The sequence below is a fragment of the Pelophylax lessonae genome (assembly GCF_965119305.1).
Source record: "Pelophylax lessonae genome assembly, chromosome: 10".
Lineage (NCBI taxonomy): Eukaryota > Metazoa > Chordata > Amphibia > Anura > Ranidae > Pelophylax > Pelophylax lessonae.
This window is the reverse complement of record NC_138777.1, coordinates 183,495,944-183,510,493: the sequence shown is the minus strand read 5'-3', so window position 1 is coordinate 183,510,493 and position 14,550 is coordinate 183,495,944. Positions and strand designations below refer to the sequence as shown.

The 14,550-nt window shown below is 44.5% G+C and overlaps 1 protein-coding gene across 1 annotated transcript in view; it reads left to right on the top strand.

Moving 5' to 3' along the window:
• Positions 1-14,550, top strand: part of RSPRY1 (ring finger and SPRY domain containing 1) — a 58,481-nt gene that overhangs the window by 7,937 nt on the left and 35,994 nt on the right. Inside the window, exons 2-5 of the mRNA XM_082270131.1 lie at positions 3,755-3,807; positions 6,475-6,587; positions 9,468-9,594; positions 10,065-10,123. Of these exons, the coding sequence (XP_082126257.1) occupies positions 3,755-3,807; positions 6,475-6,587; positions 9,468-9,594; positions 10,065-10,123 (352 nt within the window). The remainder of the gene's footprint in view (positions 1-3,754; positions 3,808-6,474; positions 6,588-9,467; positions 9,595-10,064; positions 10,124-14,550) is intronic.

Genomic DNA, 14,550 nt, shown 5'->3' with positions numbered 1-14,550 from the left:
GTGAGACAAGCTTACAGGCCCCAAGAGCCTCCGTCCAGTCGTCATCGTCGAGGTCGTCTACATCGTCAGTCCAGCGAGGGCGAACACCGAACGCCAGGGTCATGGCCGATTTGGATGTCAACATCTCATACAAAAGGGAGATAAGTTTACGGGAGTCAGAACCGGTCAGGACATCCAACAAGTCAACTGTGGGCAGGTCTGGGTAATGACCCCCGAACTGAGCATGAAGGGCATGTCGAAGTTGATAGTACATGGTGGGGGGAAGGTCAAAGTCAGTCCGTAACTGGGAAAAGGGCCGAAGTGTTCCCCCGCGCAACACATGGGAGAGATACACGACCCCCTTGGTCATCCACAGTCCAGGGTCTGGCAATTGTAGTAATTCAGGTAAATGTCTATTGAACCACAGGGGAGTTTTAGCGTGGAACAGCGGGTCACCGGTCTTGGACAGAGCCAAATCCCATATCCTCCTATAGTGAGAAGAGACAGCGCTCGACACTTGGGTGTTCGAAGGCCCACCAGCCCCCCGTAGAATATCACACAAGGGGTGAGGACTCGAGGTTATAGCAGGGGGACAAGCCAGGGCCATGTACCTGGGAGCATCTAGAGCGTTGATATGATAAAAGTGGGACAATTGCGATGCTAGGTAGTACGCACCGAAGTCCGGGACGGCAAGCCCTCCCATTGCAGTCGGCTTCTGGGCGTGACGCCAAGCCAGTTTGTGTCTACTGGGGCCCCATACGAAAGTTTTCAGCAAGCGTTCAAGAATCGTGAAATATTTGTAAGGAATATACACAGGAGAGTGCCATAAAGCATAAAGGATTTTGGGCAAAAGGATCATTTTAATTAAATTCACGTGGCCCATCACGCCGACAGGGAGACGGGACCATATTTGAGTCTTATGCTTAACCAGGGCGTACAAAGGTTCAATATTAAGAGTAATATAATCTGCAAGGTTACGGGATACCTGCACCCCCAAATGTTTAAGCGTAGAAACGCGCAGCAAAGGGAGAAGGGACTGGTCCTGCGATTGAGCAAAAACGTCCAGGGATAAAAGTTGCGACTTATCCCAATTAATGGACAGGCCCGAGAACCCACCAAAGGCATTGATAAGGTCCAGGACTCTAGACAGGGACGGGCCAGGGTCAGCTAGGTAAAGGATCATATCATCGGCATATAGACCTATTTTATCAACGTGATCCCCACGGCTGAGGCCGACATTGTCCGGGTGTGCACGTATGGCAATGGCCAGGGGCTCGACCGCCAGCGCATATAGCAGTGGGGAGATCGGGCAACCCTGTCGAGTTCCCCTAGAGAGGGGGAATGACCTGGAGGTGTGTGCATTCGCCACAACTCTAGCACAAGGATGGTGGTAGAGAATGGTCAGCCACTTCACAAATTTAGGCCCAAAACCGAAGCGCCCCAGACATTGCCACAGGTAGCGCCACTCCACCGAATCAAAGGCCTTGGCAGCATCCAAGGACACCAAGACTCGGGTACCCATCAGATCATGTGTCGCCTGCACATTCATGAACAGACGTCGCGTACATTCATGAACAGACGTCGCGTACATAAAGCCCATTTTCAGTCAGTCTTGAGCACAGATAAAAAAAATAATAATTATCTCTGAGTCTGATAATAATATTTACCAGATTCAACCTCTAATAGTATATACATTATATCTCTTCTGTCTGGTATTATCAGAGTGGATTAGAGATTTTGCTCTCTAACCTAGTTGGTTATTACTATTTACCACTGCAAATAGATATTTAAGAATAAATTGCTTTTTTTTTTTTTAGGAATATGATAATTTTTAATATAATGCGCAATACTGGTAAACTTGACTTTTAGATGTAATTGTAATGCCTTATATTACCTCCAGCCTATCATCCACCCTCTCTGGGTTCAGATGCTGATCTTCCCTGCACAGTGATATTTTTTTTAAACAACAAATATGCAGCCCTGTTTCTCCTCTTCTGGGACCCCCACCAACGCCTCTGGCTCCTTCTGCCTTCAGAGTTCCCCAATAGCAAGCTGCAAAGTATATTATAGAGTGCCCCTATAGCAAGGTTAAAAAAAAACTTCTACCTTTTTTAGAACTACACACTTCCTGCCCAGGACTACATGGCCCATGAGGCATTGCTCCGCACACATTCACAGGTTCTCAGGCACTTAATGACATGTATGGACGGTGTACTGAGCTGTATGTGTGCTGCACTGTATTTCCTGATCTGTAAACAAATAAAGCATTCTGTATGCAGGCCAACTAATCGGCTGACCAACTAATCGGTTATGAAAATGATCGATTCGTTTTTTTTGGCCCTAGACTTTTCTCTAATATTTATATCTGACCGGTTTTAAAGTACTCCCAGAAGACAGCTATCTCTGTATTTCTGGGAGCCTGAAGCTGATCATTTTGCTCTCGGCATCTTCAACAGTAGTCGATGCAGCTGCTATGCCCGCCCCTCCCCCCTCCTGCCAAATTACAGAAGCCTTTGTAATACATAAAAACATTCACAAATTACAAAGGCTACTGGCAATTGACACCAGAGGGGAGGCATAGCTGCCCTGTGTGCTTCTCTTCCTGTCTAATGAAAATAATGCAGAATCCAGGAGTTATCATGCACCTCCTTGGACTTAACTTATAGTGTGCCTTCACAAAGTGGTGGAATTCCTGGAATTTATAGCAATATAAGGGTTCTAACACAGACACTGGCTGTAATTTTTGTTTAGATTTGTTTTTTGTTGAACATGCAAGAGCACATATGTTAGGCCCCTTTCACACTTGGAGTCAGTCCGGACTCCGTTTTTCTCAGCGGGGGATCGATGTCTCCGTGCTGTGTGCCGAGACAGAGCGGTCAGGTCCCTGCTCTTCTCTATGGGGGAATCGGATGAGAACGGACCGCCTGTCCGTTCTCATCCGATCCCATCCGCTCCGCTAGACGGATGGAAAATAGGGTTTCCATCCGTCTGGATTTGACGGATCGGATTGGATGTCAGCGGATATGTCTCCACTGACATCCGATGCCCCATAGATGCATCTGTTCAGATACATCTGAAAAACTGACAGGCAGATCTGAACAGTCCAAGTGTGAAAGGGGCCTAAGAGTATCAAACAACGAACATCATAACAAAGTAGCAAAGAAGATGCATATTACAATGTCAGTAGACATAAACATTAACACAGAACACAGCATTCAAATTTTTATATTTCGGTATAAAAGATGGAAGGAAAAAAAATGTCACATGAAGCAATACAAGGGTGGTAGTACTCCCTGAGTTACCCAAAACAATCAGAAAAGAGCAAAGAGAAGATAGGAAAAATGGAGGAGAAGAGGGGGTCTCAAGTCCGAGGGTCCAATCTGGCTGTGGCACTCACATTAGTGTATGAACGGGAAAAAAAAAACGGTCTGTTATTTATTTATTTTTTTAGCATTTGTTACTTGTCTTCTGGGATTTGTCCATCCCTATATGTATCTTCCATAGTGCTTGTAGCAGAGATGTTGGTGTTTGCCCCTTTTGTGGAAGTTATGTCACTAGCTGGTGGTGAATCGATAGTCTGACAGTGCAACATCTGCTGTCTGCCATCATTTCCTGTTCAGAATGACTCTGATCCATCAGCATGTCCTTTGCTTTGAAACACATAATCCCTGGATCATTTACTGCTTGTTATTGATGAAACATTGAGTCCAATTAGGATTTACACATCCTTTTCCTGTGCTTGTCTAAAATCAATATTGTAACAATTATCTTTCAGTGACCAGGAGCCCCCCTATTCCATGATCACGCTGCATGAAATGGCAGAAACAGGTATCTTGATTTAGCTTTTCTTCTGGTGTGTGCGTGTGTGCGTGTGTGTGTGTGTGTTAGAGCTGCACGATTCTGGATTAAATGAGAATCACTTTTTTTTTTTTTTTTTTTTTTTTTTTTGCTTAGAATAAAGATCACGATTCTCGGCGTAACATCGCCTTTCACATTCTACAAGAAAATTCGGCCAACCTTCCTGTTTTTATTTAAATTTTTTTTTTAAACCATTTAAGTGTATTTTTTACCCAAAAAATGTGTTCGAAAGACCGCTGCGCGAATACAAGTGACACAAGATTGCAACGATCGCCATTTTATTCTCTAGGGTCTCTGCTTAAAAAAAAAAAAAAAATATATATATATATACACACACACACACACACACACACACACACAAATAGATGTGTTTGGGGGTTCTAAGTAATTTTCTAGCAAGAAATGTTGATTTTTAACGTGTAAGAAACAAATTTAAGAAAAAGGCTTTATGAGGTTAAATTGCCCTCCTTTACAGACAGAAGTTCATTCCTTTGATCTAAGGCTCCATGTACGCGGGACGCTGTAAATGGCCGTTTAGGAGCAGTTGGGCGTTTTTTTTTCAGAAGCCCCTGAACCCACCTACATGTTATCTTATCTGTCCATGTACACAGGGTCGTTTACAGTGATTTGCAGGCAGTTGAGTTCAGGGACGTTTCTTGGAACGCAATTATTTGCGTTCGAACGTGTGTTGCCCGGCGTTTCAAACGCAAAAACGGGACCGAACATGATGAAGTACGTTCAGCCACGTTATACGTTTTTTTTTTTTTTCTTCCATTCAAAATCAATGGTTCCCTATGGGAGCCTATTGATTTAAATGGAAGTTTGTGCGACTTGCGCTGTGAGAATCTTGAGGGGGAACTCCACTCCAAAAATGGGGAAAAAAACTGTGTGGGGGTCCCCCCCAGGTTCCAAACCAGGCCCTTCGGGTCTGGTATGGAATTTGAGGGTAGCCCCACGCCGAAAAAACGGCGTGGGGTCCCCCCCAAAATCCATACCAGACCCTTATCTGGGTTAAAAGGATTGGTTTAAGAGGAACCAGGTCAGTACTTGGGGGAGCTGATCATAGATTTTTTACCTTAATGCAGAGAATGCATTCTACGGGGTTTACACATTTGCGGTGCGATTTTTGTTTTTTTTTAATCTGGTTCGATTTCAGTGCAGATTTCCAAAGTAGCTGTTCAGCTGCGATTTAAGCCTAGTACACACGCAACGATTATCGGCCGACCAATTGTCCGTCTTTTGTCCAGAGTGGTGTTTTGTTGGTTGGAATGTGCCTAGACTGCACACGAATTTTGTCGCCCGACAAAATTCTACTTCAGAAGTGATGTCATGTGTTGGTTTGCTTTCTTTATGTTCTTTCTTCTCTGAGCATGCCCAGTCTTGCTCATTAGATTTTTCCCCGTCAAAATCTGTACTGACTGCACGGAAATCGGCCGTGTTTTGACGGAGGACAAAAATTTTATAGCCTGCACACCAGATTTTTTTCGGCCGAAAAGTCGGAGTCGGTTGTCGGAAGCATCATACTAACAAGCCGAAAATCGGCAGATCGGTCGTCGGACGAAAATTCCCGGCCGATTTTCGATACGTGTGTACGAGGCTTTAGATACCGTTCTGATGCAAATTTTAGAAGAATGCTGCTGCTGCCGGCATCCTTAACCACAGATGACTGTTCAGCTGGGTTGCCCACTTAACAGCTGAATGTGAAAAAGAGTTGGCGGCTAAAAAAAATTGTGAAAAAAAAAAACAAAAAAAAAACCCTGGGTGTGGTATGGATTGGAGTACCCCCATACCAAAATAAAAAATGGCATGGGGTCTCCCCAAATTGCTATGGACTTTGAGAGAAACCACACGCTAATTTTTTTTTTTTTTTTTTAATGGCATGGAGGTCCACCCAAGATCCACACCGAACCCTTCTCGGAGCATTAGGGGGACCTCCCACACCTTATTTATTTTGTTTGTTTTTTTAATTTGGCGTGGGGGTCCGCTTAAAACCTATACCAGACCTTCTGCCCTTACCATATACAGGTGACATTTCTTTTAAAGAGCCTGGAGTCCGGCATAAGTGTCTTGTCCTTAGTAGCACCTTTGCGGAACAAACTCCTTCTTCTGCGTTTCCTTACTGATTTCTGAGTCTTAGGCCCCATTCACACTAATGCCACGCGATTTTGCGGCGCGACTTTGCCGCGATTTTGATGCGATTTTGAAAGCAATGGCAAGGCTATATGCCTCAAAACGCATTAAAATCGTGGCAAAGTAGTGCAGGAACTACTTTGAAGTCGGTGCGACTTCAAAACGCACTGATTTGAATGGGGGTTCATTGAAAATAATGGAAAACAACTTGTCATGCTATTTTGCGGTCCAAAATCGCGGGACAAGTCGCACTAGTGTGAATGGGGCCTTGTAGCAATAAGATGTAAGATTTTAACTATCCTTGTTTTTTTGTATTTTTTTTTTTTCTAGAATTAAAAATGTGCAACAGCTTCTTGTCTCTATATGAAGCTTGGAATCCTTGCTTTTGCTTTTCCCCCCATTTTGTATGATTCAGCTTTGTTGTTTGTTTTATCTGATCCTAATAAACAAGGCCTGGATGTTTGTTTTCATTTGAGTTCTGTTGATCTCTTTGCTTTCCTGCCACAGATAACGGCTGGCTGGATGTGGTGCAGTCTCTCATTAGAGTCATTCCATTAGAAGATCCTCTGGGCCCAGCTGTCATTACATTGCTACTGGATGAGTGTCCACTGCCAACAAAAGTATGTGTTATCTGGTAATCTTCGGAGCTATGAATAAATCATTTGTTCCCTTCTAATAGGAATAAAAACCTGCATTCCAGTACAGGAGGAGAGGACTATAAACATGTGGTACTATTGTAGCTGTATTCCTAATGGTTGTTTGCCATCGAGTTTAGGCATCCCGGTGGTGTAATAGTTAGTGGAGTTCCACCCATTTTTAATAAATTGGATTACATAGATCTATGTAATCCCCCTTAAAACGACTTTTACCAATGGAAAGTGTTGTTTTTTTTTTTTTTTTTTGCTAGTAAATACCTTATTTTTCTGCTTTATTCATCCTCTCCTCACTTCCGGGTCCGGTCGGCGATTACATCATTCGGCGATTCACAGTGTGTGCTGGGATGTATATCAGGGCATGAAATCTCGCATTATTACACAGGAGATGAGCTGCACTGCGTGCTCTGCCCCGCCTCCGCCCCGCCTCCTCTCAGTGAGCTGGATGTATGTAGTGTATTGAGGTTGTGCTCAGCCCCGCCTCCTCTCAGTGAGCTGTATGTATGTAGTGTATTGAGGCCGTGCTCCGCCCCGCCTCCTCTCAGTGAGCTCAGTGAGGATATAATGCTTTCAGTCCTCGCTCACTGAGAGGAGACGGGGCAGAGCACGGCCTCAATACACTACATACATACAGCTCACTGAGAGGAGGCGGGGCAGAGCACGGCCTCAATACACTACATACATACAGCTCACTGAGAGGAGGCGGGGCGGAGCACGGCCTCAATACACTACATACATACAGCTCACTGAGAGGAGGCGGGGCGGAGGCGGGGCAGAACACGCAGTACAGCTCATCTCCTGTGTAATAATGCGAGATGTCATGACCTGAGATGCATCCCAGCACACACTGCGAATCGCCGAATGACGTAATCACCGACCGGACCCGGAAGTGAGAAGAGGATAAATAAAGCAGAAAATAAGGTATTTACTAGCAAAAAAAAAAAAAAACTTTCCATTGGTAAAAGTCGTTTTAAAGGGGATTACATACATCTAAAGTGACTAAAATGGGTGGAACTCCACTTTAAGGATAGATTTGCTTCTATCCAAGAAAAAAGGCTGATTCAGGTATGTCTGGTCATTGTGATGACTGAGCAAAGGTTCTGCATTTATAGCCTTTGACAATTTTATTCACTTTTTTTTTTTCTTATGCTTGTATATGTAGACGCTCTCCCAAAAAAGAGCAATATAAAAATGTCTCTTGTTTACGTAGCACATCTTCTTTGACTAGTTAAAGTGGAACTCTAGAATTTTTTTTTTTTTTTTTTTTTTTTTTTTTACTTCTTTCAATATGGCACAGAAAAAATACATTATCTCCCTATGCTGCAGTGCTGCTCAGTACTGCACAACTGACAGTTTGCAAAGATTTACCCAGGTGGGAAAAAAATAAAGGGAGTAAAGCACAGGGCCCTAAAAAAAATATACGGCATCACAGCATAAAGGTAACCTCTTCATTATATATGAAGATTATAGCTGGGTCCCAGCTGCTAATTGTAAGAGGCTGATATCCATTCAAATTCAGGCACTTGGTGTGTCAGTGTGCAACATACAATAGCCCATATTAGGGGTCGCTTTGATGAAAAGCTTGTAACCTTTGCTAGGTATTTGAGTGAGGCAGATGATTAAAAAAACAAAACCTCTTAAAAATAAAAACAAAAAAAAAAAAAACTGTAAGACAAAGGCATAGTGAGCTAGTATGCATTGCATACTTCACCCCCTTTCTCTCCTCATTGGCGGTGCACTGCATTGCATACTAGCTTAATACGAAATACTTACATTAGGACGAAGCCCTTCCAGCAGCGTCCGTTTACCACTGAGGCGGCTGACATGCTCACCGTCTTCACTCTGGGTTCGCGTCCTCCGGCCTTCTGATTGGCCGAAGGCGTGATGTCACTCCCGAGCATGTGTGTGGGAGACGCCGTTCACAGCACAGGGCTCTGATGGAACGGCACAGGCAGCCATTTGTTCAGTGCGCGTGCGCCAGTGATGTCACTGGCTGCATGTAAAGTAAATAAATATCTCCTAAAACGGTGCATGTTTAGGAGGTATTTACGGTACCTATAGGTAAGTCTTATCGGAAGATTACCTATAGGAACAAGTTAGAAGGAAGTTTACTTCCTCTTTAACAAAACTGGAGAGTGCAAAATCTGGTTTCTTAAAAGAGCAGAACCAATCAGCTTCAAGGTTTTTTTGGCAAAGCTTAAAGGGGTTGTAAAGGCAGGAGTTCTTTTTTTTATCTTAATTCATTCTATCCATTAAGATAAAAAACCTTCTGTGTGCAGCAGCCTCTCCAGCACCCCCTAATACTTACCTGAGCTCCATCTAGATCCAGCGATGATGCAGGACTGTCTCGGCTGCCTGGGACTCCCCTCCTCATTGGCTGAGACAACAGCTCAACGCCATTGGCTCCCGCTGCTGTCAATCAAAGTCATTCCGCCAATGAGGAGAGAAAGGGGGTGAAGCCAGGCCATGGCTCTGTGTCTGAATGGACACATGGAGCTGCTGCTCGACTCGGGTGCCCCAATAGCAAGTTGCTTGCTGTGGGGGCACTCAACAGGAGGGAGGGGCCAGGGACCCGAGAAGAGGAGTACCTGGGCTGCTCTGTACAAAACCACTTCAGAGAGCAGGTAAGTATAACATGTTTATTTTTAACTTCAAAAAAAGAGACTTTGGTATCACTTTATTTGAACAAGCTGAATTTTGCAAGCTGATTGGCTATGGCTAATATGCACAGCTGCACCCGATTCTGAGTGCTCCAATTTTAGTAAATCTCCCCCTGTGTGTGCATATATAAAATATATTAAAGAGAGGGATGAACCGCTTCTGATCATGTGGAATGATACTTTACAGGATGCTCTTCAGAAGCTGACAGAAAAATTGAACCTAAGTGGGACCACAGCAATTCAAGATTCCTGTAACCCTGCCAAACACCGCAATACAACTGCAGTATTAGGCTGCTTGGCTGAGAAATTGGCAGGTGAGTATCATGACATTAACGCCATCTTTTGTGTAAGAGCTTGAGTATGTGCCTTAGGGCAATTTATTTCATATCATGATAATAAATCTCTCTGAATGCTACCTTTTTACAAACCGAATTCCTGCTAATGCTCACTGATCCAATGAAAAGGTAAATCCCTGCCATAGATTATAGAAAATATTTGAATAAATGTTAATACAGGTTATACTCTACTGCTGGGTTCCGTGGTTCAGTTCCCACTGGCGATATGTATTTTCTCAAAATGTTTCCTTCCATAGTCCAAAATCTTACTTTTAGTTTGAATAGCCATTCATCGAAGCAATAATATGTTGTCATCTTGTAAGTGGATTAAATAGGGCTAGCGTTACATATATTCATAAGGGTATAAAGCCTTTTGTCTCCTGAACTGTCTAGGGACTACAAGTCCCAGAACTATTTTTTTTCTTATAACACTTGCTGTTTTCTTCCAGGCCCTGCCAGCATCTCTCTACTGAGTCCAGGGATATTAGAGTATTTGTTAGAAAGTTTGGTAAGTTTGTTGCTTTTTATTTTTTTTATTGCTGTTGACTTATGAAGGCACCATATTGGACGTACATGAGATTGCACATTGTGATGGCTGCCCGGCATTCTAACTTGCAAATTTATTTAAGCTGGTTCATTGCAGGAAAACTAAATGGCAGAGACAGCCCTGGCAGCCAGCAAAAGAGACCAATAGGAGCTTGTTGTAAGAAACCCATTGGGAAAAGAATAAATACGGTTTATGACAAATCATGTAGTGAAGGATGCATAAGGATGACAGCTTTGGAAATTGCACTTATTCAAATACAAGTCAACACTGGCCACTTTTCTGTACGGATTGGTTGATTTTAAATTTTAATTCCAGGCTCCCAATAAAATATGCTCCCATTATTACTGCCTGTTCATAGCTTACATTTTCGTACAGGCATCAGTATGACCCCATGTAATGGGAAGTTGCAGGCAATATGCTGGGGATTTTGGAAGTTGCAGCTGCTATGTCCTAGTGCCACTAGTCCATCTCTCCTGGTACAGTCGCCAGTCATAGTCAGAGGACGTGGAATGGCAGTCAAAATATTTATACAATGCACTTAAATTGGAGCTCCACCTAAAAGAGGAGGTTCCACTTTAAGGCCTCCTCTTCTCTAAATGGCACTTTTTTGTGCGGGAGGGGGAGCGGGTTCCTGGTTTTGACAAAAATACCTGCTGCCACTTCCCCTCGGATTGCCTGGGGGCGGGAGGGGACTGATTTCAGGAGCAGCCCATAAACTGAATACTGAATGACTCATACCTAGCAGTGCGTGGGTAGAGGATTCTTCATCACCCAACTACATTGCAGTGTAGTCATCATGTGCCATACATATACATATAGATGTAGGATGTGACAGTGACAACCTCATTCAAGTGTAATGCTACGGTCACTGCCCTTTTTTTTTTTTTTTTTTTTTCTTTTTTTTTTTTCGTTTCCCAAATCTATAGAAGCGTAGACTATGCTAGGGAGTCAGTCGCCTGACCCTACTTGTTGTAATATTTTACTGTCTTGTTCTTATTGTTGTAAATGATCCTTAGTTGGACAGATGTATCTCCTTCCTGGTGCATGCTATGTTTGTCTATTATATAGAAAAGGAGCAAGAAAGAAACAGTATTCCTTATCCCACCCACTCAGCGCTCATGTGTATGCAATACTCCTAGGATCAAAACGTATAGATCTAGCAATGCAGCAAGATGTATTCATATGCCTATATAACCAATAAAGCAGCTGCTATACTCAAGACATAACATAAAAAGGGTGCGTATAAGAGCCTCAGCCCACATAAACACTAGCAGCGCTAAAGACAGCCTCTGACGAGGTTGAAGGTATATGGCAAAAACAAACAGCCTAACAAAGTAGGGAATTGTTATAAAGCCTTAAAGTTCATAAGTCCATAATATTCTCAGGGTGAAGTCACACGAAAGAATGGGTGCATAGAAAACTCGTTGTGTGATGAAACACAAGACTTCTTTATCGATCACTCAGCAACCATCATATCCTTCACCTCACCGCTGTGCTCCCCCCCCCCCCCCCCCCTTGAGAGTGGACACGTACCCTTAACGCTAGGGTTTACCACTTTTTTAAAATAATCCTCCACTTCCGGATGGTGATCCCCTCAGGATTCCACTCCAACTAGTAGGGATATAGGCAGCACCTCCTCCTCTCCTCTCACATAAAAGGGGAACAGATACCCATAGTGTAATATGTACAAACAAGGCTTTATTAAAAAGTTAAAATCACACTCACATGGAATCGGATGTATTTATGCGAACAACATATCCAAGGCACAAAACCCGGTCCTCCCGCTACTGACGTTGTCCCCACTGAGCCACACGGTACGGGTGATCCAGCCACCCTATCTTCCAGATAGGCCACCCAATTTTCCAGATAGGGTGGCTGGATCACCCGTACCGTGTGGCTCAGTGGGGACAACGTCAGTAGCGGGAGGACCGGGTTTTGTGCCTTAGATATGTTGTTCGCATAAATCCATCCGATTCCATGTGAGTGTGATTTTAACTTTTTAATAAAGCCTTGTTTGTACATATTACGCTATGGGTATCTGTTCCCCTTTTATGTGAGAGGAGAGGAGGAGGTGCTGCCTATATCCCTACTAGTTGGAGTGGAATCCTGAGGGGATCACCATCCGGAAGTGGAGGATTATTTCAATAAAGCGCTAAACCCTAGCGTTAAGGGTACGTGTCCACTCTCAAGGGGGGGGGGGGGAGCACAGCGGTGAGGTGAAGGATATGATGGTTGCTGAGTGATCGATAAAGAAGTCTTGTGTTTCATCACACAACGAGTTTTCTATGCACCCATTCTTTCGTGTGACTTCACCCTGAGAATATTATGGACTTATGAACTTTAAGGCTTTATAACAATTCCCTACTTTGTTAGGCTGTTTGTTTTTGCCATATACCTTCAACCTCGTCAGAGGCTGTCTTTAGCGCTGCTAGTGTTTATGTGGGCTGAGGCTCTTATACGCACCCTTTTTATGTTATGTTTGTCTATTGCACCACCTTGCAATCATGCATGATTCGCTACAAGATAGATTGACATAAAAAGCAGGAAAAAAGTTACTTGTATAATAGGAGTATGGGAATACATTTTGTGCATTCCCATATATTCATTGTGTAAAAAAAAAAAAAAAAAAAAAAAAAATTTTTTTTATATAACGGCCCCTTTCACACAGGCGGACCCCGTTCAGATCCGCCTGTCCGTTTTTTTTTTTGGCGGATCTGAACGGTCCCCCCATGCATCTCTATGGGGGATCGGATGTCAGTGGAGACATGTCCGCTGACATCCGATCCGTCAAATCTGGACGGATGGAAACCCTATTTCTCTATCGCTCATTGACAGACGTAGTCCTCAGTGATACAGCACCTTCGGGTTATGTTGCCTCCACAGGAGTAGGACTAGACAGGAAATGAAAAATGCTCTGGCCACACCCCAGGGGCAGTCCCCGAGGGTATAGCCTCTCTCTCTCCGCCACAGCAAATCAGTTTTTTTCTGTCTAGTCAGGAGTAAGGACCTAGATACCTTGCTGGGATCTTCGGTCCTGGCAGGATTTTTTTCTTAGAAAATAATTTTTTAAGACAGCTTTTTTTCTCCAGTGTTCCTGTGAGATCTTCAAGCAAGAAAGCTGAACTGGGCGACGGGCGGGATGTTGAGATCCAGTGGTCACCCCAGTTCAGCCTACGAGCGCGTGCAGGCCATAGCTCCGCGCTGGGTCGGCCGCGACATAGTCCCACTGGACGGGGACTGACCCTGCGAGTTAAACGTCTCGCTGAAACGCCAAAGACCATGAGTCACGGCGCCCGTATTGGTCGACAGCCCTCCTACCTCGGTGGAGAGGGGTACTGTCAGGAGTTGGCGCCCGCCTGGTTCCGGTATGGTGAGTAGTATGTTCCCCCTTTCCCCCTGACGGGTCTTGTGGTGAACGCGGGCCCCTCTCTGTAATGGTAAGGATGGGTCTTCCCTCTATCCTATAACATGTCACAGATCCCCCTAATTGAGTGTGATTTTTGTGTACAAGAAGCCAGGAGGCTTGGTTTGGGAGCTGACAATCTAATTGTAAAAATGTGTAAATGATTGTAGTCAGTGGCAGTACTAGAACTTTACTGTGATAGTATAAGGTATCCTACCTGTCAGTAGCCACAGGGCGATGTCTATACATGTATACTGCATTCCAGATCATTCCTCCAGCTAAGCAGATGCCTCCCGATGGCCACGGACCGCATACGGCCCACCAGGGTCCGGTACCTCCGACCACGCTGACCACCATGAGGGTGAAGGGTTGTGAGGCCGAGATCCTTCTGCAGACATGCCGCTATTCTGTGCAGGCCGCCGCCATTGTCTGGTAGATCGCACGAGGCCGCCATTTTGGTGTAGCTTCGTGTCTCCAGCATGGGGGCGGCCATGTTTGAGGTGACTCAAACACCTCATGGAGCCAGGGGGAGGAGCCGGCAGGCGTGTTAAGGGGCGGAGCCGCCTCTTTTACCCAGGAAATAGGGCCAAAGACTTCCTGTCTGAAACAAGACAAGCACTGAGCAAGCTGATGAAAACTTCTGTGCATCAGGGATGAGCCTTGGGGTCTGTCTCTCTCTCTCTGTGGGGTCCAAAAAGGCAGGTAACACTGAGGGGCGCTGTTGCGACTGGGGGACACAAAAAAAAAAAAGTTTTTTTTTTTTTTTACTTTGTCATTTTTTGTCGCTGGCAAGTGTCTTGTATAATCATTGACCCTGCCGCATAGGTATCCCCACCTGATCCCCTCAAGGTGGCCGCAGGACCCTCCAGTACCCCACTTGTTTTTAATGCATTATCGGCAGTTTTGGAGTCTTTGGTATCCCGGGTGGAGGTGGCCTGTCAGGGACGGGGGTCAAGTAGCGACCCCCGCCTACCCCTATTGTTTA